The sequence below is a fragment of the Salmo salar genome, chromosome ssa11, assembly GCF_905237065.1.
Source record: "Salmo salar chromosome ssa11, Ssal_v3.1, whole genome shotgun sequence".
NCBI classification, from domain to species: domain Eukaryota; kingdom Metazoa; phylum Chordata; class Actinopteri; order Salmoniformes; family Salmonidae; genus Salmo; species Salmo salar.
Genome location: NC_059452.1, coordinates 42,595,344 through 42,621,624, shown reverse-complemented (window position 1 = coordinate 42,621,624; position 26,281 = coordinate 42,595,344). Strand labels below are relative to the sequence as shown.

The 26,281-nt window shown below is 43.2% G+C and overlaps 1 protein-coding gene across 2 annotated transcripts; it reads left to right on the top strand.

The window, feature by feature from the left end:
• Positions 1 to 14,772: 14,772 nt before the first annotated feature.
• Positions 14,773 to 19,028, top strand: LOC106593337 (carbohydrate sulfotransferase 1). 2 transcript variants are annotated; one of them, XM_045689587.1, is made up of 2 exons: positions 14,773 to 15,119; positions 17,229 to 19,028. In XM_045689587.1, the coding sequence occupies exon 2, from the start codon at positions 17,278 to 17,280 to the stop codon at positions 18,553 to 18,555; it is 1,278 nt and encodes a 425-aa protein (XP_045545543.1). In that variant the 5' UTR covers positions 14,773 to 15,119; positions 17,229 to 17,277; the 3' UTR covers positions 18,556 to 19,028. The 2 variants fall into 2 exon arrangements, with proteins under 2 accessions (XP_045545543.1, XP_045545544.1); XM_045689588.1 differs by having other exon boundaries at positions 14,773 to 15,191.
• Positions 19,029 to 26,281: the final 7,253 nt, after the last annotated feature.

Here is a 26,281-nt window from a genome sequence, read left to right as displayed (position 1 = left end):
GACAACTCCATTGTGTCCTCCTCCCAGAGTGCTAAGAACCTTGGCGTGACCCTGGACAACACCCTGTCGTTCTCCACTAACATCAAGGCAGTGACCCGATCCTGTAGGTTCATGCTCTACAACATTCGCAGAGTACGACCCTGCCTCACACAGGAAGTGGCGCAGGTCCTAATCCAGGCACTTGTCATCTCCCGTCTGGATTACTGCAACTCGCTGTTGGCTGGGCTCCCTGCCTGTGCCATTAAACCCCTACAACTCATTCAGAACGCCGCAGCCCGTCTGGTGTTCAACCTTCCCAAGTTCTCTCACGTCACCCCGCTCCTCCGCTCTCTCCACTTCTTCCAGTTGAAGCTCGCATCCGCTACAAGACCATGGTGCTTGCCTACGGAGCTGTGAGGGGAACGGCACCTCCGTACCTTCAGGCTCTGATCAGACCCTACACCCAAACAAGGGCACTGCGTTCATCCACCTCTGGCCTGCTCGCCTCCCTACCTCTGAGGAAGCACAGTTCCCGCTCAGCCCAGTTAAAACTGTTCGCTGCTCTGGCACCCCAATGGTGGAACAAGCTCCCTCACGACGCCAGGACAGCGGAGTCAATCACCACCTTCCGGAGACACCTGAAACCCCACCTCTTTAAGGAATACCTAGGATAGGATAAAGTAATCCTTCTAACCCCCCCCCCCCCTTAAAAGATTTAGATGCACTATTGTAAAGAGGTTGTTCCACTGGATATCATAAGGTGAATGCACCAATTTGTAAGTCGCTCTGGATAAGAGCGTCTGCTAAATGACTTAAATGTAAATGTAAATGTCCTTTACGTCGTGTGTTTGTGGAAAGACCACAAGGTCCTTTACGTTGTGTGTTTGTGGAAAGACCACATGGTCCTTTACGTCGTGTGATTGTGCTGTCCTTAGACTCCTCAGCATCAGAGGAGAGTTATAAAAGCGGACGTCAGGGTAAGGATCTGAATGCGACAAACTTGTGATTCTCATGAAAGTAAACACTCTCTAAACTCTTCCTGATTTCGCCGGCGCCATGTGTCCAAGAAAGAGTGTGTGACAGGGCTAGAATGTGTCACGGCATCACACACGACAACAGGATAGTATTTCATAAACGTTGGTCGAACGTACCGCTGCTTAGAACGTTTCTAAAAGGTTCTAGTTCCCACCCACATCTAAACATATACACACACAAACACACATATACACACATTCTGCTAAAAGCATCAGTGTGTATCGGTAGTGTGTATGCAGTGTGTGTAACTCTGCTTCTGAACTCAGTGATATTTATTCTATATGACACAAATCAAAGTTTGAATGACTGGGCTGCCCAGAGACTACTCAGACAGAGCAGACCTCTGCCATAAGGGGGCTCCTGAGTGGCACAGTGGTCCAAGACACTGCATCTCAGTGTAATATGTGTCACCTCAGTCCCTGGTTCGAATCCAGGCTCTATCACATCCAGCTGTGATTGGGAGTCCCATAGGGCAGCGCACAATTGGCCCAGTGTCATCTGGCCGGGGTAGGTCATCATTGTAAATAAGAATTTGTTCTTAACTGACTTGCCTAGTTAAATAAAGGTTCAATTAAAAAGAAGGTTGACATGGGGCCATTTCCATTCAAATGCGCTGTGCCCTTCGGCATAAACAAACAGGAGGTTTAACCTAACATGCTGGATTAAAGCCAACATGTGAGAAATGAAACACATTGAAAGCTGTTGTTGCCCCTATAGCTACCACTGGGTTTATTGTGGGTGTAGGATAATAATTGCATTGTGCTAATAGTTTGTAAAGTTTGGCCTGGCGCTTGGCAGTATCTGTCTATGGTTCACTGAAGCTTAGCCTTGTAAACACACACACACACTCACACACACACACACACACACTCACACACACACACAGAATGTTCCTAATTGGAAGTAACTAGGGTTAAAAGGCAGATGAGGTAGCACAGGCTTTTAAGAACCCTGTTCTCCTAACACTGCATTACACAGATCAGTGAAAACCTGTTTTCCTAACACTGCATTACACAGATCAGTGAAAACCTGTTCTCCTAACACTGCATTACACAAATCAGTGAAAACCTGTTTTCCTAACACTGCATTACACAGATCAGTGAAAACGTTCCCTCTCGTTTCCAGCACATCTTCATGATATCCATGATTATATCTTATGCTCTCTCTCTGTGGTGAATGGGGGGATGTCCTCTCTCTCTGTGGTGAATGGGGGATCTCCTCTATCTCTGTGGTGAATGGGGGGATGTCCACTATCTCTGTGGTGAATGGGGGGGATGTCCTCTATCTCTGTGGTGAATGGGGGGATGTCCACTATCTCTGTGGTGAATGGGGGGATGTCCACTATCTCTGTGGTGAATGGGGGGGATGTCCTCTCTGTGGTGAATGGGGGGGATGTCCTCTCTGTGGTGAATGGGGGATGTCCTCTCTCTCTGTGGTGAATGGGGAGATGTCCTCTATCTCTGTGGTGAATGGGGGAAGGTCCTCTATCTCTGTGGTGAATGGGGGAAGGTCCTCTATCTCTGTGGTGAATGGGGGAAGGTCCTCTATCTCTGTGGTGAATGGGGGGATGTCCTCTCTCTCTGTGGTGAATGGGGGATGTCCTCTATCTCTGTGGTGAATGGGGGGATGTCCTCTCTCTCTGTGGTGAATGGGGGGGATGTCCTCTATCTCTGTGGTGAATGGGGGATGTCCTCGCTCTCTGTGGTGAATGGGGGGATGTCCTCTCTCTCTGTGGTGAATGGGGGGATGTCCTCTATCTTTGTGGTGAATGGGGGATGTCTTCTATCTCTGTGGTAATAGGGAGAAATGTGCTCTGTCTTTCTGGTAAATGAGGGAAATGTCCTTTATCTCTGTGGTGAATGGGGAAATGTCCTCTATCTCTGTGGTGAATGGGGGATGTCCTCTATCTCTGTGGTGAATGGGGGGGATGTCCTCTATCTCTGGTGAATGGGGGGATGTCATCTATCCCAGATAAGGCAGAAGTCTTATTAGCTAATGCCTTGTTTTAAGCTCAACAAGCTAACACAGGTTTACGGCGCACAGGAGGCCTGGGCTTGAACCCTGGTCTGTCACACACATTTTGTAAGCGTCACCCTCTTTCTACTGGTTTAAACAGACTATAGGAGGCGCACAGTACTACATAAAGCCATGACTAATGGAAGTCTATTCCACATCAGGTAACTGATGCAATTAAGAAACAGCGGGGACTGTGAAGCAACACAAACACAGACACATGCATACAAACACACAATAACATACGCACTTTACACATTACTTCATTTGAACGTGCATACTGTAAGAGCATGTGGAAGCTTTGGGAATGAATCATAACATTTTGATTTGCAGGTCCCGTGATTTGCAGGTCGCTTGGTAAGAATGAAAGTGAATATCGACAAATTTGTATCAAACCTCAAGCAACAGAGAAACTTGAACCTTGATAATTCCATTTCATGTCATGTGATGACAAAAACAAAAGAATTAGAAGAAGAGGCGCCCCAGAATCACAGTGGTTGGCTGTGGCAGTGTCACAACACCTTAGCATCAGGCTAAAGTTAAGGGATAGAGATAGGCTCCTCTCGGCTATGGCTAATGCCCTGTGACTGTCGCTTGGTGCTAGCCTATCCTCCGCTAGGCTATCAGATGACCACCTCTGGAGCAGACAGAGAAGGACTGAGGACTAGTATCTTGCAAAGCGACTAACACAGAAAAACGTTGGAGTTCTTCACCCAATAGTGACCTCTGTAACTATAGATTATGTCAGGGTGGCTTCCTTGCCAGCACATGGTGAGCAGCATGATAAAACAGAAGATACACCAGCTAGTATAAGCTAGTCATGATCAGTGGCGACCCGTCATCCATTTTTATTAAAAACATTTTTTTTGGGGGGGGGGGGGGGGCGCTTGTCTGTTTTGCATGTTATTTTGCCATTAATACGAGTCACATATCAGTTTGCAAACAATGTAAAAAAAAAGAATAAGCCTCATACAAACAGTCTCTTTTTTACTTTCTTGAGTAAGGCAGCTCCAAAATGCAAGTGTTTCAGCCTAGCTCAGTGCTTTCTGTGGTAGTGGGGCAGCCAGCGGAAAATACAGAGCGTAGGTGTTGGTAATGTTCTATAGTTGCGCTGTGATTGGCTCAGTGTTCTGTCACTCATGGGGACACCACGTCACCGCCAAGTCTTAGGGTAGAGCTTGAAAATTCAAGCCCCTTGGGTGCTGCCATAGAGTTACATTAGAAGTGCCCATCCAAGAAGGCTCAAGGTCATTGGCCACAGATAAAATGATGTCAAATCATGTTATATATCTACAGTAGCTTTAATTGGACTGATCATGTCAACATCATACTTTCAAAATCTTAGCTAGCAGTCATCATCATGAATCAAGTCGGCAATCTACTCGCAAAACCTTTTTAATCCTTGTCACATGAAGAGAAATAATGAAGGGAAATTATAGATAAAACATATCGGTGCTCATTGGCCATTGGTCATAAACATTACACGACAAGTTGGAAATCGCAAATTCAACAATGAGTGATTTGGAAGGAATCAGTGGCTAACTGCATTCATTGCAAAGCAATCACTAGCCTGCTATTCAGTAGAGTGGCTGTGTGGTCCCAAATCTGGGATTAAGGGTCTCTTTTCCAAGTTTAGAATTATAAACATTAAATATTGGCCATGCTGTCAATGAAGCATGATTTGTGTTGCGCTCAAAACAACTGTTAACTAGGAACTGTGAAATCTGACTTCAGTGGCATTCTCTGGATTTATGGTGCTTTCAAGACAACTCGGAACTCAGGAAAAGATTTGCTCTGACTGGGAAAATATGTTTTCAACGGTCATCCAACTCGGAATTGTAAATCCGGAACTCGGGCCTCTTTGTTTAGCTACAACCTAAAGATCATTGACGTCAACATTTTTTCAGAGATCCCAGTTGTCTTGAAAGCACCCTAAATCCAGAGAATGACAGACTTTGATGACAAAGTTTGATAACAAAATTTGCCCACAAAGGACCGCTGTGCCACCTTCCTACAAGGTAAGTGTATTGTATGCTGCTGCAATAATGATATAATATGCCAGGGAAATATGTATACTGTAACTAAGAAAGTAATACTAAGTGTACGTTGTGTAGTAAGCTATTAGCAGCTCATGTGCCTCACCACCTAATAATTTGGTCTATTTACCCCTCTTAATTTTGCCTACAGTTGTCACGTTCGTCGTGGTAAGTGGACCAAGGCGCAGTTGAGTGCTCATTTTCACTTTTATTTTGAACACTTAAATAAACAAAACAATGAACAAACTAACTAACAGTCTTGCATGCTAAACACAGCAGTGCAAAGAACAACATCCCACAATTCCCATAACAAACATACTCCTAATTATAGGACCTTCAATCAGAGGCAACGATAAACAGCTGCCTCCAATTGAAGGCCCCAATCCCAATTACCTAAACATAGATCTAAACACCCTAGAACAGACATAGAAATATACAACATAGAACTTAACCAAAAAACCCCGGACTAATGAATCAAACACCCCCCCACCAAAACACATGCTCTAACACACCCTGAACCATCTAAAACCAATTCCCCCTGCCACGTCCTGACCAAACTATAATAACAAATAACCACTTTACTGGTCAGGACGTGACAACAGTTTTGACTTGGTGGTGCACATGTAGCCTATAACCTTTTTTATAGAAATGTAATCATAGAATATTGTAAGAGCTTTCATTGTCTGCTTATGTGCCCCTTTTATTTATCCTACGGTTCTGACTTGGTGTACAGGGAGAACACTGTAAGAGTGGCACATGTTCTGGATTCTGTACATTTCAGAAGTGAACAAAGAGTTATATTTACTACAACCATCCTAGCTCGCTCATTAATGTCTTAATAGAAATTACGGATTGCCTCTTATCCGCTTGTCGTCCCCTTATGCCATAGTTTGTATATCTTAATTGTCAGTAGTAACCACATTTGTTTAAGCAATTCAGCCATATCAGCTATGTTTTTTTAAAGGCAGTAAATGAGGCTGAATTAACTGTTCCCTGCCAGACAAGGCTCCGCTGATAGCCAGGTGTAGCAGTGGTAAGGTGTTGGGACTGCTGTTGGGACTCTTGCTGCTTTATATAGGCCCTAACAGTTTGTGGGCACTGTTTGTCATGGTTATAGTTTAATTAATGTGTTGTTTAGTGTTGTGTAGTGGCTTTGCTGGCATGCAACCTACATTGTTTAGTTTTTTCCCCCACCAAGATGTACATGCTAAAATCACCAGTGGTCATGATACAGAGCAAAAGGCCATACTTAATGGAGACCAGGTTCAGGTTGAACATTCATCTTTCTCCGCAAGTAGGTAGGCAATCATGGATTCAATCAAACAATATTTACATAGTTAAATGAAAAGAAACCAAACGGCATATTCGTTCAAATGTACTCTACATATCTTGTTTTAACTTGACCTTGCCTTAACCTTAACACTTTGAAAGCAGTTAGAGTCCTTATTTATGATTCAGTCCAGTGGTATCTAAGTTGTCTATTCACCATGGTCTGGCTCCATTGAACAAAAAGGTTTCAACCCCCAACCAATATCCCTCTGTCACCTGACAAGAGCCTCCCTCCTCTTCCTCTATCGACCTAGATAGTTTCATCTTGTCATTGCCTTCTGCCTCACAATGGTGCTCACCTATACTTGAGTGGAAATTACAGTTGTGCAGGACAACAAAAACAGGAATCCAATAAATCTCTTAAGGTGGCCAAGACATGTTCCTATCAGCGATCGCATTCATCAATAGCATTTGTAGTGGTTCAGCTGAAACGTGCTCACTCATTCACACACACACACACACACAATTTGAAATATTTTCACAGATGGGAGTAGAGTCCCATATTGTTCTTTTTTGTAAAGATGACAAAGTCGTTCATCAAGACACAGAATCCAACCCAGTCATATGTATGTGTAGAGGAGGATATGCGGTGTAGTTGATTTGAGAGACCTTTGACAGTGACGACTGTGCAGCAGGGTGAGATGCAAAGCTCTGTGGGTTTAGTGTACAAAGAAGATCCCAAGGGCAAAGGCCTAGTTGGAATTTCAAGCAGTCTAAGGGGCTTACAGTATTACCGGTGGAAGCCTGTCAGTGTGTGGATATGAGAGATGTTCCAGGTCAAGTACATATTCAGCATAGAGGAAACAGAGACTGAAGGAACTGCAGATGCCCATGGTGCAAACCAAACATTGTTGTTTACAGACATGAGCCAATCACTGTTCAGTATATGATATTTTGTTAATTATTCAAAGTACATCTTATAAGCCCTTATTAACCAATGATAAGGCATACATAGATGCTTCACAAACTATGTATAAGTAAATGTCATACTATATAAGGGAAAGCCATAAAAATAGTCAGACTCCAGCCACCCAAATCATAGACTGTTCTCTCTGCTACCGCACGGCAAGCGGCACCAAAGCGCCAAGTCTAGAACCAACAGGATGCTAAACAGCTTCTACCCCCAAGCCATAAGACTGCTAAATAGTTAGTTAGTCTAATTAACTATCTGCATTGACCCTTTTTGCACTAACTCTTTAGACTCATCACATACGGTGGTGGATGAATCAGAATTAGTTGGGTAACATAGATAATTAAGATGTCTTATCTGCATAATATGCTTATGTGATATACTTGTTATTAGAAAGTATCCCTTTGGATTCTGGTGTTGGCAGTTGCACTTCTTCCCTCAGCTGGGGCACAGTCACTTGGGGCCCAGAGAGGGGAGAGGTCAGACTTGTCTTTCACATGTCCTTGGTGCTATGCAGAATATCAGAAAGGGAAGAGGACAGGATGGAACATTGTTTTCATATGTGAATGTGTCTACCTATTCCTAAACCATGTGAAGGGATGGCATGATTAATGGGGAACCAATTACTTGTCTCCACAATGTCTGTGTGCAAGTCACTCCCTCCTTTTCTATTGGGGGAGGTGTATGGCAGTGTCTGGAACCATTGTATGTCCAGGAGTGGGGTCAAGAGGTGTTTACTTGAGATGGGAGTATCTAGAGTTGACAATTGATATATGCCATTGGATGAGTTGGTGTTTTCGTGCTATGAAGTACCAGGAACGGGATTAGAACCTCGTTTTAGGGACCAAACTGAACAATCATTTATAGTGAATGCTATCTGGCTATGACATACTCCTTTCTCATTATAAAGTCTTCCTTTGTGAACTGTTCCTAAATATATGTGGTTTGTCATGTCAACTAGGGGGGTGGATCTTTGCTATAAAATATTTCAGTAGCCATTGTGTTGACACTCTCAACGGTTCATTAGAAATGGTGCATCGTTGAAAGTCAGTGCTATTGCAAAGCTCTTATTATTAAAGATGTAGTTTAAGTATAACTCTGACTGGTGTGTGAAGTTTGTCTCTCTCCTCATTTGCTAATACAGAAATGAACCACCACAATACGCTGATGCTACTGTTTTATCAATCTGATTTCCACTGGTCTAATGTCCATTGCTTGTGTTTCTTGGACCAAACAAGTCTCTTCTAATTGGTATCTTTTAGTAGTGGTTTCTTTGCAGCAATACGACCATGAAGGCCTGATTCATGCAGTCTCCTCTGAACAGTTGATGTTGAGATGTGTCTGTTACTTGAACTCTGTGAAGCATATATTTTGATTTGTTTAACACTTTTTTTTGCTTACTACATGATTCCATGCGTGTTATTTCATAGGTTTGATGTCTTCACTATTATTCTACAATGTAGAAAATAGTGAAAATTAAGAAAAATCCTTGAATGAGTAGGTGTGTCCAAACTTTTGACTGGTACTGCATCTACCTCAATGACCTCGTACCCCTGCGCACCAACTCAGTACTGGTACCGCGTGTGTACAGCCACGTTATTGTTCCTCATTGTGGATTTATATTTATACATTTTTATATTTTTCTCTGCATTGTTGGGAAAGGCCCGTAAGTAAGCATTTCACTGTTAGTCTACACCTGATGTTTACGAAGCATGTGACAAATAAATTGTGATTTGTTTAAGGGTGATGTATACTTCATTTACCTCTTAGATGTAAAGTCCCCTGTTTAGGGACCTGTGTGGGTCTGGTACTGGTTCCAACAGACATTTTGACTTATAAATCCATCTGTGGACACCGTAGATTTGTTGTATACACAATTAGTTATTTCAAGCCTTATTCATTTTGTTGAATAGGAAATACGTCATATAAAATATTTCATATTTGTATCATATTTGTACTGTGTACTTGAGCTTGTGTCCTCAGAAGTGACTACACCTCAGCAATGTATACAAAAAAAAGTGAGATTTTAACCTTTGAGTATGCAGCATTACTAGTTATTGTTTATGGCCCTCTCATGATAAATAATTACTTCAGGGATTACATAGATTACACTACATGTAGTTACATTTAAGAGGTTTTTAAATTGTAACAGATATTTCTTATGATACTTTCCTGAATTAAGGACGTAAACAGGATGACTTAATGTCTGTAAGTGTGAAACATCTGCAGTTTGTTTAACTTTACCCATTAGTCTTCCCCTGTGCTGGGGTAAAAAGTTATTAAATACTGTATTTCATCTGTATTTCATCACACAGGTTTCAGGTAATCCTTCTCTCCCTCGTTCTGTTTTCCCCTCACTCAGGTTTTCAGGTGATCCTTCCCTCACTCTCTGTTTTCGCCTTCCTTTCACAAACAAGACTAAAGAAAATACCTCCAAATCCTTGTGTGCCTTGTTCAAGCTTTGAATGAAACTCCCAGACGTAAAACGACTCACTAAACTGTCGCCAAGTGCTTATAACAGCATGGGGGAAAGAGGAGAAGAAGGAAGAAAACAACAATCAGTTAGCGTGTCGTTTCATCCTGTTGGCGCCCCATCCTTTTAAAACATGTTCAAGCAGAATAACGTTCGCCGATAACGAGGCTATCGCGCTGCAGCAGATGCTAGCCTGCCAATAACGGGATGTCTCCCCTGACATGGCTTCACAAGCTGGGCTTATTGACATGGGGCTCTGGAGACGGGCTAGAGAATCAGGACTGGCTGTCCACAACAACAATGGCCTCCCAAAAGCCCCACAGTAAACACATCCAAGAGCCTTTCATCTCCAAGGTTACAACAATAGCACATCTACCACAGGAAGCATCAACCAAAGTACATCCACACAACATTGTGAACATAGACGTGGAAAGAAATGCCTTGAAACCTATAGGGTTTAATGGGGGGATTGATTTGTTGATAGCCCAGGCGGGTATCATGGCCAGCAGGTTGTACAGTTTATGCAAAGGTCATTACTACAACAGTGAACATAGCGATATGTAACCTTGTCTGGTAATGTTGAGGAGTTGAAGCCACAGTGATACATCTAACCCAATGGGTTAGTGTGCAGTTGATTGCCATTTGTGAAAGTTTTGTTGTGAATAAAGCTCAAATTTAAAGAGTGGACTAGTACATGTGATTTAAAAACATTGAAAGTGGTATTCAGTATTGAGAAGAAAATCAAGTTTCATACAGATATCTGTCACGGATGTCGTATGAAAGAGACCAATGCGCAGCGTGCGTATCGTTCCACATCTTTATTTCTATGTGAAACTATGCAAGACAGACAATAAACTATAAACAAAAACAACGACGAAGAGGTGCAACATGCATAAACTCAAAATAATCTCCCACAAACACTAGTGGGAAAAACAACAACTTAAATATGATCCCCAATTAGAGACAAAGATGACCAGCTGTCTCTAATTGGGAATCATACGAAAACCCCAACCTAGAAAAAATAACCTAGAACACAACATTGAAAATGTAAACTAGACAAAAACCCCAACATAGAAAAAAGAAGCTAGAACACAACATAGAAATAAATAAACTAGACAAAACCCCCCAGTCACACACTGACCTACTCTACCATAGAAAAATACGAGCTCTCTAAGGTCAGGACGTGACAATATCGCTAATGATAGTATAATGATTAGTACCTCTTCTTTTCAAATCTCTGTTTATTGAATTTTCAACAAATGCATTCCAAACAGTAATTGACTAATAATACCCCAAATTCAATAAAAAGCAAGATATATTCTCAGAATATTCCCCCATGTTTTTCACTTTCTCTGTTTCATAAAGGAGGATATAATCTGTGTATACTCCCCAATGCTTTTCACATTGTGAGTTTCATTTCGTTGTAAAACTCTCCAGCCTTTGATGTGTTCATCGCTAGAAATAAATACAGCTGACAGGATGCCTCTCAAAAACATTTTCAGTCGTTATCAGATTTTTTTAGCTGCCATTCTCTCTCTTTATCTCGCAATCCATCTGCCCATTCTGGCATGTGAAGTATCAGATTTGTTCAGCCAACACTTACAGGGTTTCTTTGGTTCAGAAAATCAATTTTTCCTTCAATGACAAATGGTTTTATTTGGATAATCGTTTTTGTGAGAATATTTAAGAGGTGACGGCCTCATATGAGGACAATAAAGATTTGTTTTGGTATGAGTATGGCTTGCCCAGTCAAAAAACAGCTAGATGGACGGACAGACAGACAGACAGTGATATATGGAGGACAGCGACGGCCTTGACAAACAATTTTGAATAGACTGTCAGGAATGTCACCATGAGGGCAGAGTTGAAGAATCCAATGTTTGACAAGAGTGTGGTTGTTCCTTTTCACTGGGTAGTCTTCCATAAAACATCAGAAAGGCTACACAACACTGACCAAAACCCAACATGAGACAAGTTGGAATCTCAACTCAAGATAATAGGCAGAAAAACCTGCATAAATAACCATTTGCCACCTTGGCATAACACTGCTTACAAGATTTATAATAATTGTCAATGTGGCCACTAGACATAGGCTATCCACACCGCCTGGGATACTGACCCTCCGCGCTTAACCGCCACAAATATTACAAAACATACAGTGCCTTCAGAAAGTATATACACTCCTTCTTTTTCAACATTAATGTTGAATTTAAAATGGTGGCTTTTGAGTCACTGATATACACACAATACCCCATAATGTCAAAGTGGAATTTTGTTTGTTGAAAGTTGTCAGAATTAATAAAAAAATTCTAAGCTGAAATGTCTTCAGCCATTCAGTATTCAAGTCCTTTGTTATGGCATAAAGCATAAATAAATCCAGGAGTAAAAACGTGCTTGTCAAATCACATAATAAGTGGCATGGACTCACTCTGTGTTCAACAATAGCGGTTAACATGATTTTTGAATGATCCCATCTTGTCACGACCTGATCTGTTTCACCTGTCCTTGTGCTTGTCTCCACCTCCCTCCAGGTGTCGCGCATTTTCCCCATTATCCCCTGTGTATTTATACCTGTGTTGTCTGTTTGTCTGTTGCCAGTTCAAGCCTACCAGTGGTTTGTCTCAGCTCCTGGGTTTACCCAGTCTCTCTTTTTCGCTTTCTCTTGAACTTTGCCTGTGCTGACCCTGTACCCGCCTGCCATCCTGTACCTTTGCTCAACTTCTGGATTATCGACCTCTGCCTGACCTGACCCTGCCTGCCGTCCTGTACCTTGGCCTCTGCTCTGGATTATCAACCCCTGCCAGCCTTGACCTGTCGTTTGCCTGCCCCTGTTACAATAAACTTTGTTACTTCACACAGTCTACACTTGGGTCTTACCTTGATTCCTGATACATCTCTTTGATTTAATTAATGAACCCTTATTTTACCAGGTAAGTTGACTGTGTGTGTGTGTGTGTGTGTGTGTGTGTGTGTGTGTGTGTGTGTGTGTGTGTGTGTGTGTGTGTGTGTGTGTGTGTGTGTGTGTGTGGTTTATATGCAGTGTGGGTGGGTGTAACTGTTAGCCATATGATATTGCAGAGTGGAAAATAATTTGGGTTATTTTATATTTAACATCCCCGTGTTGTGTATCCTGAACTGATCTCAGAGGTAACACTGGCTCGTTTCATGTTTAATATGAGCCCACCCACTCTCCTATCAATATCTGGGTTGTTAATCCCCTAGAGAGTCTCCCTCTCGGAGATGCAGTGCTCTAGGCAGTATAGTGCTGGTTTGAGGAGAAACTTTAACATTCCTGATACAGCTCGAAATCCAAACCCACATCCCCCAATATGAAAAGCTTTAGGACTACCTATTTTTCAGTGACTTGAATTTAAAGTACATCTCAAAGGTCAGATTCCTGGTGACCTGAAATGACCTGCTACCATCTGGCTTTGAGGCAGTAGCCTGGAAACAGATGTGTTTGTGCTTTTGCCTGTTTGGTGTGACAGGCAAGAGAGAGAGAGCAGAGTTGGCAAGAGAGCAGAAACAGACTGACACCCAGGCTATTGGGGCAGATGTAACCTATCAGATGCATTTTATCCCTCTGTAATGTGTGAGAGTTGCAGGGGACATTGTGGGTGTAAGTAAACGATTCTACTAAACCATTTGCCTCCATATTTAGGAAGCAATTGCATGTTAATTGAGTGCCAGTCACAAACAGAAACAGTCAAACATGTTTTTGGATTGCATAAATAAGATGGCATCCTAAACAAAATGCTAATATGGGAAGTCACTGTGGGAATACATGCATCAGAAGTACCATATACACAATATTAAAATATGATGTTAACATCTTAATATCTATTATTTTTTTTAAATGTAGGGGTAAATCAACTTTAAAAATGCAGATTGTAGCTTCCATCAATGCAATTGTCTGCATCACTTCCAATCCCCCAAATATTTTTTTGCAAATACGTATATATATATATATATATATATATATATATTACCGTTGAAAAGTTTGGGGTCACTTAGAAATGTCCTTGTTTTTGAAAGAAAAGCACTTTTTTTTTTGGTCCATTAAAATAACATCAAAATGATCAGAAATACAGTGTAGACATTGTTAATGTTCTAAATTACTATTGTAACTGGAAACAGAACAGGCAGAACAGTTGAAACTGGAGCAGCAGCACGGCCAGGTGGACTGGGGACAGCAAGGAGTCATCATGCCAGGTAGTCCTGAGGCATGGTCCTAGGGCTCAGGTCCTCCGAGAGAAAAAAAGAAAGACATCTGTTATTGAAATGCATTCCAGTTGAATTCCTCATGAAGCTGGTTGAGAGAAAGCCAAGAGTGTGCAAAGCTGTCATCAAGGCAAAGGTTGGCTATTTGAAGAATCTCAAATATAAAATGTATTTTGATTTGTTTAACACTTTTTTGGTGACTACATGATTCCATACATGTTATTTCATAGTTTGAATGTCTTCACTATTATTCTACAATGTAGAAAATAGTCCAAATAAAGAAAAACCCTGGAATTAATAAGTGTGTCCAGACTTTTGACCTCTACTGTATATATATATATATATATATATATATATATAATAAACACACACACATATAAATACATATATTCACATATTTGTTTTAAATATATTTTCCTTTATATTACTTTCTAACCCTATCACCCCTTCCCTAATTGAGTAAACAACAACGCTTAGTCCTCTACTTCCAGCTTATACATACTATATACTTAACATCTTAATATCTTATTTGAAAAGCAAATATCTCCTCTAGTTTCTGAAATTATCTCGTACCCTAATCCAAAAAACAACAGGCCCAGTGGGGGCCAATAACAGGGTAATTGTGGCCATTGCGTACATTCTGACAAGTGTTCTAGATGGGTTAAAAACCTATGTCTGCGTTTGAATTTGAGTGAGTGAGTGAGAGCGAGAGCGAGAGAGAGACAGAGCGAGAGGGGCGTTTGGGGGTGGTCCAGACGTTCAGTCCATGTGTAGCCTACCTCACACGCACACAGCCTCCACGCATCAGTTGAAAGAAACCTGACTGCGCGACGGATGCAGCGCACGAAGCTCCTGGTGTTCCACATCTTTCATTTCAATCAGTTATTTTTTCCGTCGGTTTTGTAAATGGTTTCCTAAGTGTGAATACTCATGGATCTATTACGCACGGATAATCCACTTATTTCTCCGCTATCCCGATGGCAGAAGCGGGGACAAAGCCGACGAGCGTACCGTGGATACTGCTTTAGTAGAAACCAGACCGGTTGTCTGTGATTGGAAAAATCGCACGGCTGCTACTTTTCTTTGCGATTGACGGCAGTCCTTAAACACAGCCGTCAATAAGGTAACTAGGCTATCCTGTGGAAACAGACGTGTTCGATGTTTCCATTATATTATGCGATCTAATTGCATCAGGGTAGGTTCATTTAAAACATGTACCAATATGTGGATAAAGTTATTGTTTTACAAATCTTCAATCCATGCCTTCCATTATGTTTGGTTGGTTGGTTGTGGTGCATGACATGTTTATATTTAGTGTATATGCATAAGAGAAGCTTACCCTGCGTCCCCGCGCGCACAAACGGACACACACCGTTAGCTCTGTCGGTAGACATTACTTGCCAGTCGCATGCTGTTTAAAGCGTCGCTTTTCTACAGGTGGCGCAATTATTCTAACCACATAGTGGCAAAGCGGTGTTTAATGCGTTGTTACAATTATAATAGTCTATGCTCTCTTATCGTGTTCTGATTTCTTATGAGATTGGGCCACTGCTCAATCAGCAATCCGCTTGAGTCTGTCAGAGGAATAACCTGGGCCATAGGTATCACTATCTACAGAATACATAAATAAATAAACAAACAGATGCTTAGGCCTACCATTCATTCGACTTATTTAGCTTACATTTAATGTCCTACATTTCTCTGTGTTCTGTAGTGATATGGGATAAAGGGAGCATTGGGATATTTTGGTATTAAAAGTTAATTTAGGCCTATAGTTTGGAATAAAGTCGTCGGATTTTAAAACTGTATATTTTCAGCGTTTGGGTTTTAGTTCCCAGTGTAACAATGTGAATTCGGTTGAGGTGGAATCAGAGCAGAACTGAGCGCTCAAAAAGAGTAGCCGAGCTGATGATGATGAATGTTGATTGTAGTGACTGACTACCGTTCAGAGCATCACATTTCTGTACAGAAATACAAAGGCATTTATCCTACATAATGTATCACTGCCACACAAAGCCTTTTGAATTATGTTAATTCATTTTTTTTATGGATTCCCCTTTATATGACATTAATTTAAACCGTAAAACGTTGTGCAACTGTGGATGGTTTACATATCTTTGTGAATGATATTCTGCACTCACCTCCACACAGACATATTATTTCAATTACAAAAGCTAGCTGGTCAGAGAAACAATTCATTTTGATTTATATTTCTGGCTACTTGATTCTCTCTCTCTCTCTCTCTCTCTCTCTCTCTCTCTCTCTCTCTCTCTCTCTCTCTCTCTCTCTCTCTCTCTCTCTCAACCCCTGCCTTTAGGGCAGAGATTAGTGGAGGGTGAACTAACGGTACATTAGTGATTGAGCATTCAGTGGACATAAGAGACTTTTGATATCAGCTTATTCAGTAGAAGCAACAAGCCACAACAGAGGGAAAGCCATCTGGCGCATCGCTGGAGGTCACATAGAAAGCAGAGCCACATAATACACTGCACTGACACATGATACACTGCACTGACACATAATACACTGCACTGACACATAATACACTGCACTGACACAGAATACACTGCACTGACACAGAATACACTGCACTGACACATAATACACTGCACTGACACATAATACACTGCACTGACACGGAATTCACTGCACTGACACGGAATACACTGCACTGACACGGAACACACTGCACTGACACGGAATACACTGCACTGACACGGAACACACGGAACGCACGGAACGCACTGCACTGACACGGAACACACTGCACTGACACGGAACACACGGAACGCACGGAACGCACTGCACTGACACGGAACACACTGCACTGATACATAATACATTGCACTGACACAGAACACACTGCACTGACACAGAACACACTGCACTGACACAGAACATACTGCACTGACACAGAACACACTGCACTGACACAGAACACACTGCACTGATACAGAACACACTGCACTGATACATAATACACTACACTGATACATAATACACTGCACTGATACAGAACACACTGCACTGACACATCAAACTGAGGCTCTAAATAAATCAGGCTGGTCTTCAAGTTCACGCTTGATACATGCATCATTACATAACTTGTATAGACTTCACAGCAACTGTTCCAAGTTCAGTTCTTTATTAGAGGCTATAGTACAATGATATGCATCAATAGCAGGGTTAGTCCATTGTTCTCTAGTGTAACCATTATTTCCTTCCACCTCAGGTATATGACTTGGCTCTGACTCGCGGCGTCTAAATGAAGTGGCCCAGCCATGCAATGTTCCTGGAAGGCAGTGATCCTGCTGGCCTTGGCCTCCATTGCCATCCAGTACACCGCCATCCGGACTCTCACCTCCAAGCCCTTCCAGCTCTGCCCCGTGCCAAGCCCCCAGAACTGTGGCCTCCTGGGAGGCCCCGAGACAGAGTCCCCCATGGAGGGGCGGGCCGGCTGCGACGACTACCCCTACTTCAGCTTCAACACCTCCCGTAAGACCCACATCATGGTGCTGGCTACAACGCGCAGCGGCTCCTCCTTCGTGGGCCAGCTGCTCAACCAGCATGCTGACATCTTCTACCTATTTGAGCCCCTCTACCATGTCCAGACCACGCTGATCCCTCGGCTATCTCACAGCCGCAACGCAGCCGACCGCAGGGTGATGCTGGGTGCCAGTCGCGATCTCCTGCGGAGCCTCTACGGCTGCGATCTCTATTTCCTAGAGAGCTACATTAAGCCGGCGCCAGCCAACCACACCACGGACAAGCTGTTCCGCAGAGGGGCCAGCCGGGCGCTATGCTCGCAGCCCGTGTGTGACGCCTTTGGACCCACCGACGCCAATGTAGAGGAGGGTGACTGCGTCAAGAAGTGCGCCGCCCTCAACATGACCCTGGCGGCCGATGCCTGCCGCGAGAAGCGGCATGTGGCGATCAAGGTTGTGCGTGTGCCGGAGATCGGGGACCTGCGGGCGCTGGTGGAGGATCCACGGCTGAACATCAAGGTTATCCAGTTGGTGCGCGACCCTCGCGGGATCCTGTCATCACGGATCGAGACTTTCCGGGACACCTACCGTCTGTGGAGGATCTGGAGGGCCACAGGGCGGAGGCCCTACAACCTGGACCTCAGCCAGCTGACGGTGGTTTGTGAGGACTTCCTCGGCTCCGTGTCCACAGGGCTCAGCCACCCCCACTGGCTCAAAGGGAAGTATATGCTGGTGCGTTACGAGGATCTGTCCAGGAACCCTCTGCTGAAGACCATGGAGATATATGACTTCCTGGGTCTGTCGATGGACAAGAGCGTGGAGGAGTGGATACAGACCAACACTAGGGGCAGCACCGAGCTGTCGGCTAAACACAAGTACGGTACGGTGAGAGACTCAGCAGCCAACGCCGAGAGCTGGCGCTTGAAACTGTCCTATGACATGGTGGAGTACACGCAGGCCACGTGTCAGAAGGTTCTACATCAGCTGGGCTATAAGGCAGTAAAGTCAGCGGAGGAACTGAAAAACATGTCACTCTCACTCGTGCAGGACAAAACTTTTGTACCTTTTTCGTAACGAAGATAGTTCCTGGATGACTATTTTTTGATATATTTATAAATGTTGCCTTATAATTTTCATGGGTTAAGTTTGTGTTTTTGTCTTTGATTTCAAATTTGCACTACAACTTAAGAATTCTTAAAGTCATCTGAGGGTGGGAGTTCATGTGTCGATTTAGGAACAGCACAAAATGTTTGATTTAAAGAACAAAGCTAGAGTAAAACACCAGTTTACAAATGTAAATTCAACTCCCAAGGGTTTCATAATGAAGACCATTGACTTTTACTTTCAGCCGTCTAAACTAAATGCAATGCGCCGTCCTCATAGATTTCCTGTATGCCAGCTGTTGCATCAACACACAGTGAATGTTGCCATTCCGTCTAAGGGGTGACTGAGTCGGCATAGCAGGAGGACAACAGACTTTTATAGGACTGGACAACATTGGACTGGACAAGACCAACTGTGCAATAAATAGTGAATGTTGCACTCAACCTTTACCAGGATCGTCTTTCTGTCAAGGGGAACGGGGAATACTGGTGACAGGGTGTCACACAACGCAGAGTAATAGCCCACGATACCTACACCCCCCTGAGTAAAGGGCTTAAATCCCACAGGAAGTGGTATGAATGTTTCATCACAGCATCAGGCGTTCAGGATCTCTAACCATCTGTTCCTAACAAAGTCATGAATACTAACCCAGCATCCATAGCAGGAACAAGAGGAAATGGCACAATTGGGTCCATGGGGGGTGTTTTTTTCCATTGGTGACCAATAAACAGCACTTAGGAAACATTCCTAAACCCAGTCAGAGGTAAAGGCATTAGCGTTACATCTCACCCCTGGCCGCCGCAGTATCTGGGGCAGATTTGTATAAGCATTTTCCTCAATGGAATGTTAGCATCTGTTGAGAGGGATTAAAACGTAGAACGTTAAGGTAAAACAAAACAGAGAATTATTATGAATTGAAGACATATTTTCATTTTATGTTTTTAAGCATAGTCTCCATTCCTTTCAGAGAAAACTGCAAGCAAATCACTCATGACCAAATCTAACTCTGACTCCCTTGGCTCTTTAATGTATTTAGAAACAATGCTATACGGAATAGTGAAGGATGTGAATGTCCAGGTCAAAGTGAACTTTAGGGACAGTGTGGACTGTGATTTCTATCCATTTACCCAGAACAGATAACGCTGTATATGGAACATCACACACTCTGTGGCTCATCAGTATTGGTGGCTGGGCGTCCATTGAGATGCAGAACACAAGGCTGTGATCCTACTCTGGTCCGGGGATGGAAGCACACACTCCCACTCTGTCGCTCTCTCTCTGTCTCACCCTCTGTATCACTTTCCCACTCTAACTCTCTCTCGCTCTCTGTCTCATTCTCCCACTCTCCCACTCCCGCTCTCTGTCTCACTCTCCCACTCTGTCTCACTCTCCCACTCCCGCTCTCTGTCTCACTCTCTCACTCTCTGTCGCTCTCTCTCTGTCTCACTCTCCCACTTTATCTCTCTCTCACTCTCTGTCTCATTCTCCCACTCTGTCGCTCTCTCTCTGTCTCACCCTCTGTATCACTTTCCCACTCTGTCTCATTCTCCCACTCTCCCACTCCCGCTCTCTGTCTCACTCTCTCACTCTCTGTCGCTCTCTCTCTGTCTCACTCTCCCACTCTCACACTCTGTATCACTTTCCCACTCTCTCTGTCTCACTCTCTCTCTCTCTCTGTCTCACTCTCCCACTCTTCCACTCTCCCTCTCTCACTCTCGCTCTCTCTCCCACTCTCCCACTCTCGCTCTGTGTCTCACTCTCTGTCTCGCGCTCTCTCTCTCTCGCTCTTTGTCTCACTCTCTCACTTTCCCTCTCTGTCTCCCTCTCTGTCCATCTCTCTCTCTCTCTCTCACACACACACACATCCACACACACCCTCTGTTCTATTTCTCTCTATTTCCCTTTATCAGTCTTCTACTGCCTTTTACTTTCTCTCTCCATCTCCCTCCCACTGTCTCACACAGCAGTCCCAGGAGACTCTTGTGTTCCTCCATACAGCTTATTCTCTCTCTTCCTATAGTTTCTCTCTCCTCGAAGTACATATGGTTTCTATTTTCTTCAATTATTGACTGATTTCTACTGGAAATATTCGTAGTTATTTGAAGAGGTGGGAAAGCTTTTCGAGTGTCTCTTAGTGTCTGTGTGTGTGTGTGTGTGCACCAAAATGAACACAAGCTGACCCTTGACCTGCCCGTCAAGCAAAAAACAACACATGGTTATCCTCCTACATAGTCTTGGAGAAAATATTGTGTACAGTATACAATATTTTCTCCACAGCATCTCCAATAGCCTAACAGCAACACCTCAGAGCTGTGAGCGTATTGTAACCAAATCAGATGCTGGCAATGATCAAACAAACTTCTCTATTTTAGTGTTGAAGCAGATTATGATTATGCCTGCCCTATTTTCTTTGAGCAGAAGCTGCTGGGAGAGGCGTAATCACGCCTGACCTTAGCCCAGAGTTCAGGGCCTGCTCTCCATGTGTTCTGCGCCGTGCGTGAGCTACTGAGCCGTCGTGATGTTTATTGTGTCCCTGGGCAGAACATATGGCTCACAAACCCACTAAAAGAGAATAGACCAAATCCCTTCACAGCTTTCATTCCTATCCACACTTAATTCTATCCAATATGAGGCACTTGAAGGCCCCGTATACGAGCACTGGCTGTGACTGTGAAGTGATCAGCTCAGCTGCCATGGAGCTTTGCTCGGTGTACTGTGTACAATACATCGCCTGGGGGTGAATGCTCGTCACCGCTCCTAAGGGAGGCTTTGGTCATGTGGCCTTGTGTACTAGCAAAAAGTAAAAAGCATGAGTTTACTCACACGCCTTGTGTACACTCCTCAGATGGAAGAGAGAACTACGGTACGGGGAAGGTCTCTATAAAGGAGGGATACCAGATGTTCGTCCTTTAATCTAGAAGGATTTTCAATATTGTATAACCAGGTGCAAAAGTTTAGGGGTTTATGGTGGAGTGACGGAGACATTCTGTTGGCTACTCCTGCGTTTTGGAACGTTCACCATTTTCTTCAACAGCTGAGTTTACCTGTTGACTGATGACATGTACAATCGATGACGAAGCACTGACAGTTCCCGCTGCAATGCCATGCTTTGTGCAGCCATGCGTCACACACATGGCTACACTTGTCATAATTACACATGAAAACATAATTGAAATATTCCTCAATCCAACATTATATTTAGTGTCCAGTCCACTCCAATAGAGTCTTTATATCCCATGGTCCAGCAAGGGAAGTTGTCCCGTGGTTAGAGCAATGTAGCTTTCCAGTCAGACAGTGTGTGTGTGTGTGTGTGTGTGTGTGTGTGTGTGTGTGTGTGTGTGTGTGTGTGTGTGTGTGTGTGTGTGTGTGTGTGTGTGTGTGTGCGTGCACGTGTCTGTGTCTGTGCAGCCGGAATGATTGATTCTGCTGCCCCGCTGACGCCTGAGTGTCTGCTGTGCTATATCCTCACCTGTCCTCACGCTGTGAATGTCCTACAGCAACGATCACCAACCTTTTGGAGTCCAGATCACTTTCTGAGTCAAGATCACTTTCTGAGTCCAGATCACTTTCTGAGTCCAGATCACTTTCTGAGTCAAGATCACTTTCTGAGTCCAGATCACTTTCTGAGTCAAGATCACTTTCTGAGTCCAGATCACTTTCTGAGTCAAGATCACTTTCTGAATCTAGATCACTTTCTGAGTCCAGATCACTTTCTGAGTCCAGATCACTTTCTGAGTCAAGATCCTTATTTAAGTATAAGCCTATGCAACATTAACCAATTACAAACAGTTCTGTAGCAATGAGGTTTGTGCAGTAGTGTATACGGTATAGGCCCAATACATTATCACTGCATATTGGATATGCTTGAATTGTCCTGCCAATGTTGTTCTTCTCAGACCATTTTGACATTGTTTTAAAATGTTAGGTATATGATCACACTGGTAATAGATCATTTGTTGTATTACTTGTGATTCACAGCTGAGTGAGCATAATAATTAGCTTTTTTTTACTAGACTGATGGCCTTCATCTGTCTAAGGGGAGGGAGAGAGCAGCGGTGAGGCTGCCTCTTACCCGACTCACCGTCCCTCCTCTCTCCCTCCCTCTGCTGAGAAAAGGGGACACAGTCTTCCAGCTGATGGGGAAACTCATGCACCAGTTCATGTTGTTACTCCTATGACCAGAGAAAGTGAAATATTCCTCGATATTAAAAAAGAGACAAGCAGATAATAATAGCAACTCAAGCTTATGGGAACACTTTTCTATACTCCATTACAGCTCAGTGCTGGATGTAGCATGGAAGTAGGGATAACGCCCATTTTATGGCTATTAAGGTGTTGAACAAAGTGTTGACTGTGATGAATAACATCTTAAACATGAACTCACTCATAAAAACAGCAGCTCTTTGCTGTATTCGTTGAGTCTCTCTCTAGTCGGGATTTTAAAAGTTTTGAAATCTTACATTTTCAAATGAGCTATCTGAATGGCCAGGTGAAGTTCTACCTTCAGACTCATAAAATGGTTCAAAATAGTACCACTTTGCCTTCCCGGAGCTGGACTGCTGAATCAAGTGCATCTACCCCCATTTCCTGCAGCAACAGGAAATGGGAATTATTATATGGATTATAATTAATGGACATTTTTAGTAAGGTTTAGTAGGGGTTGATATATTTTTCATTAGGGCAAATCAAGTCTGACATTCTAAAGTGTAAATTACAAACTTGAGAAGCCTTTTTAAACCTTGAATACGCTACACGTTTGCATTTCTTGCTGTGCAGGAAAATTCTCAGCAACTAAAGAGTGATGAAATGAATATCCTACATCTGTGTTCAAATAAAGGCTTTGCCACTTAAAATAACATGCCACAGGGGTTTTCGCATTTAAGAAGATTGTTTAACCATTTTGATGACTCCTGCAACATTGTTGGTGTGGTGTTGATGGGTGGAAACTGGCACTGAGAGTAGCTTTATAGGAGTAGTAACTCTACTAATACAAGGATCTAGGGAAAAAGTATTGTCTAAGCAACAACACAAATAACTGTAACTGTTGTATCAGTGTGTTATGTTATTGCAGTACCAGTACTTACCCCAGTAAACCAAGAACATTACATAATATCCTCTCATAATAAGTTCTAGTTCAGTTAGTTTACCATAAAGTTCCTTAAACATTTCATTAAAAAAAAAATGTTTTTACTATCAAAATGCAGTTTCAAATAAAAACCTTTTTCAACTCATAAATCCTAGGAAGGTTGTGGTTGATAAAAGAGTGTATAAAACATTGTGCCAAACAGCCAGCATAAAACACACAGGCCAAGGAAAAGTCTAAGGCCTAGATTCAATCAGATGGATCCTACGCCCGCATAGCTGATGTTTTGGCTGTGTCAGGGGGGTGGAACTGCATTGGAGCTGTCAGCTGCTTTTGTGATCATTGTCACGAAGCCACACTTGTCCCACTCGCGTTAGAAGTTCAGAGTGAGAAAGTGTAGGTTATATAGAAATAATTACACTGAAATTATCAGGAATCAATGTAAGACCCAAGTGCAGACTGTGTGAACTAACAATGTTTATTGTAACAACAGGAGCAGGCAAATGACAGGTCAAGGCAGGCAGGGGTCGATAATCCAGAGTAGGAGCAAAGGTACAGGACGACAGGCAGGCTCAGGGTCAGAGACAGCCAGTGGTCAGGCAGGCGGGTACAGGGTCAGGACAGGCAAGAGTCAAAAACAAGGAGGACGAGAAAAAGAGAGGCTGGGAAAAGACAGGCGCTGACAGGACAAATGCTGGTAAACTTGACAAACAAGATGAACTGGCACAGACAGACAGAAAACACAGGTACAAATACACATGGGGAAAATGGGCGACAGTTGGAGGGGGGTGGACAATCACAAAGACAGGTGAAACAGATCAGGGTGTGACAGAAATTGAAAAATTATTAAACAAAATATAGGATTTTTATCATCGTGATGGAGCTGTAGATTACATATGTCATCCTAATGGAGGTGTAGATTACATCCGTCATCCTAATGGGGGTGTAGATTACATCTATCATCCTAACGGAGCTGTAGATTACATCTGTCATCCTAATGGAGGTGTAGATTACATCTATCATCCTAACGGAGGTGTAGATTACATCCGTCATCATTTTGGAGGTGTAGACTACATCTGTCATCCTAATGGAGGTGTAGATTACATCTATCATCCTAGTGGAGGTGTAGATTACATCCATCATCCTACTGGAGGTGTAGATTACATCCGTCATCCTAATGGAGGTGTAGATTACATCCGTCATCCTAATGGAGGTGTAGATTACATCTGTCATCCTACTGGAGGTGTAGATTACATCCGTCATCCTAATGGAGGTATAGATTACATCCGTCATCCTAATGGAGGTGTAGATTACATCCGTCATCCTAATGGAGGTGTAGATTACATCTGTCATCCTAATGGAGGTGTAGATTACATCTGTCATCCTAATGGAGGTGTAGATTACATCTGTCATCCTAATGGAGGTGTAGATTACATCTATCTTCCTAATGGAGGTGTAGATTACATCTGTCATCCTAATGGAGGTGTAGATTACATCCGTCAACCTAATGGAGGTGTAGATTACATCCGTCATCCTAATGGAGGTGTAGATTACATCCGTCATCCTAATGGAGGTGTAGATTACAGCTCACATTCCAGTGTTTGAACAAGGCGGCATGGGATTTATTTTAATGTGAATCCGTTCAGCCAATAGCAATGTCCGCTTTAGATATAATGCCGGTAGCCGCTTGTGGATTTGACAGCTCTAACACTGTCCCAGCTGCGTATGCCGTAAAAACATAAACTACGCGGATTTCGGGCTAAAGCAGATCTGATTGAATCAGGCCCCAAGTGCTTGTCCTGTGTTCAAATCTGTGTTCCACTAATGCACACTCACAGGTTCCTTCCTCTGTCCTGAAATAACCTTGTTTTCTGCTCTGAAGAGATGCCCCCTTAACCGTGAATAACCCTCGTCTATTTTTCACCGGAGAGAGATGGAGAAAACACTGTGAGTAAAAGCTCCATGTGTTAGCAGTGTGACTGTAATCTGTGGTGTGTGTGTGTGTGTGTGTGTGTGTGTGTGTGTGTGTGTGTGTGTGTGTGTGTGTGTATGTTAAAATAGGTATGCTAACACAGAAAGGGTTGGCATGGAAACTGTCCCTCTGTAGGTTTAAACTGGGATCAGAGACTAATGCTGGCAAGCACAAGCACAGTGTAGCTGAACACATACACACTGAGGAGCCATTGATGCAATAATGTGCCTTCGGGACCAGGTTTAGGTGTGTGTGTGTGTGTGTGTGTGTGTGTGTGTGTGTGTGTGTGTCCAGGGAAAACATAGAAACACAGAGACTGGTCAGTGCAGCCTTTACGTCACTGTTGTGAGCTGTGGCCATCTCGCTCTGACACCTTTTGATCAAATTTCCCATGGCTGGAATGCAGTTGTACAATGGGATACACACACACAGACAGATAGACAGACATGTACACACACACACACTCACACACACACACACACACACACACACACACACACACACTCACACACACACACACACACACACACACACACACACACACACACACACACACACACACACACACACACACACACACACACACACACACACACACACACACAGGATTGGCCTGCATATGTGGCAAAGTAATCATGAAT

Excerpts from the sequence above, each read along its gene's own strand:
- LOC106593337 (XM_045689587.1), top strand. The coding sequence starts at position 17,278 with ATGCAATGTTCCTGGAAGGCAGTGATCCTGCTGGCCTTGGCCTCCATT.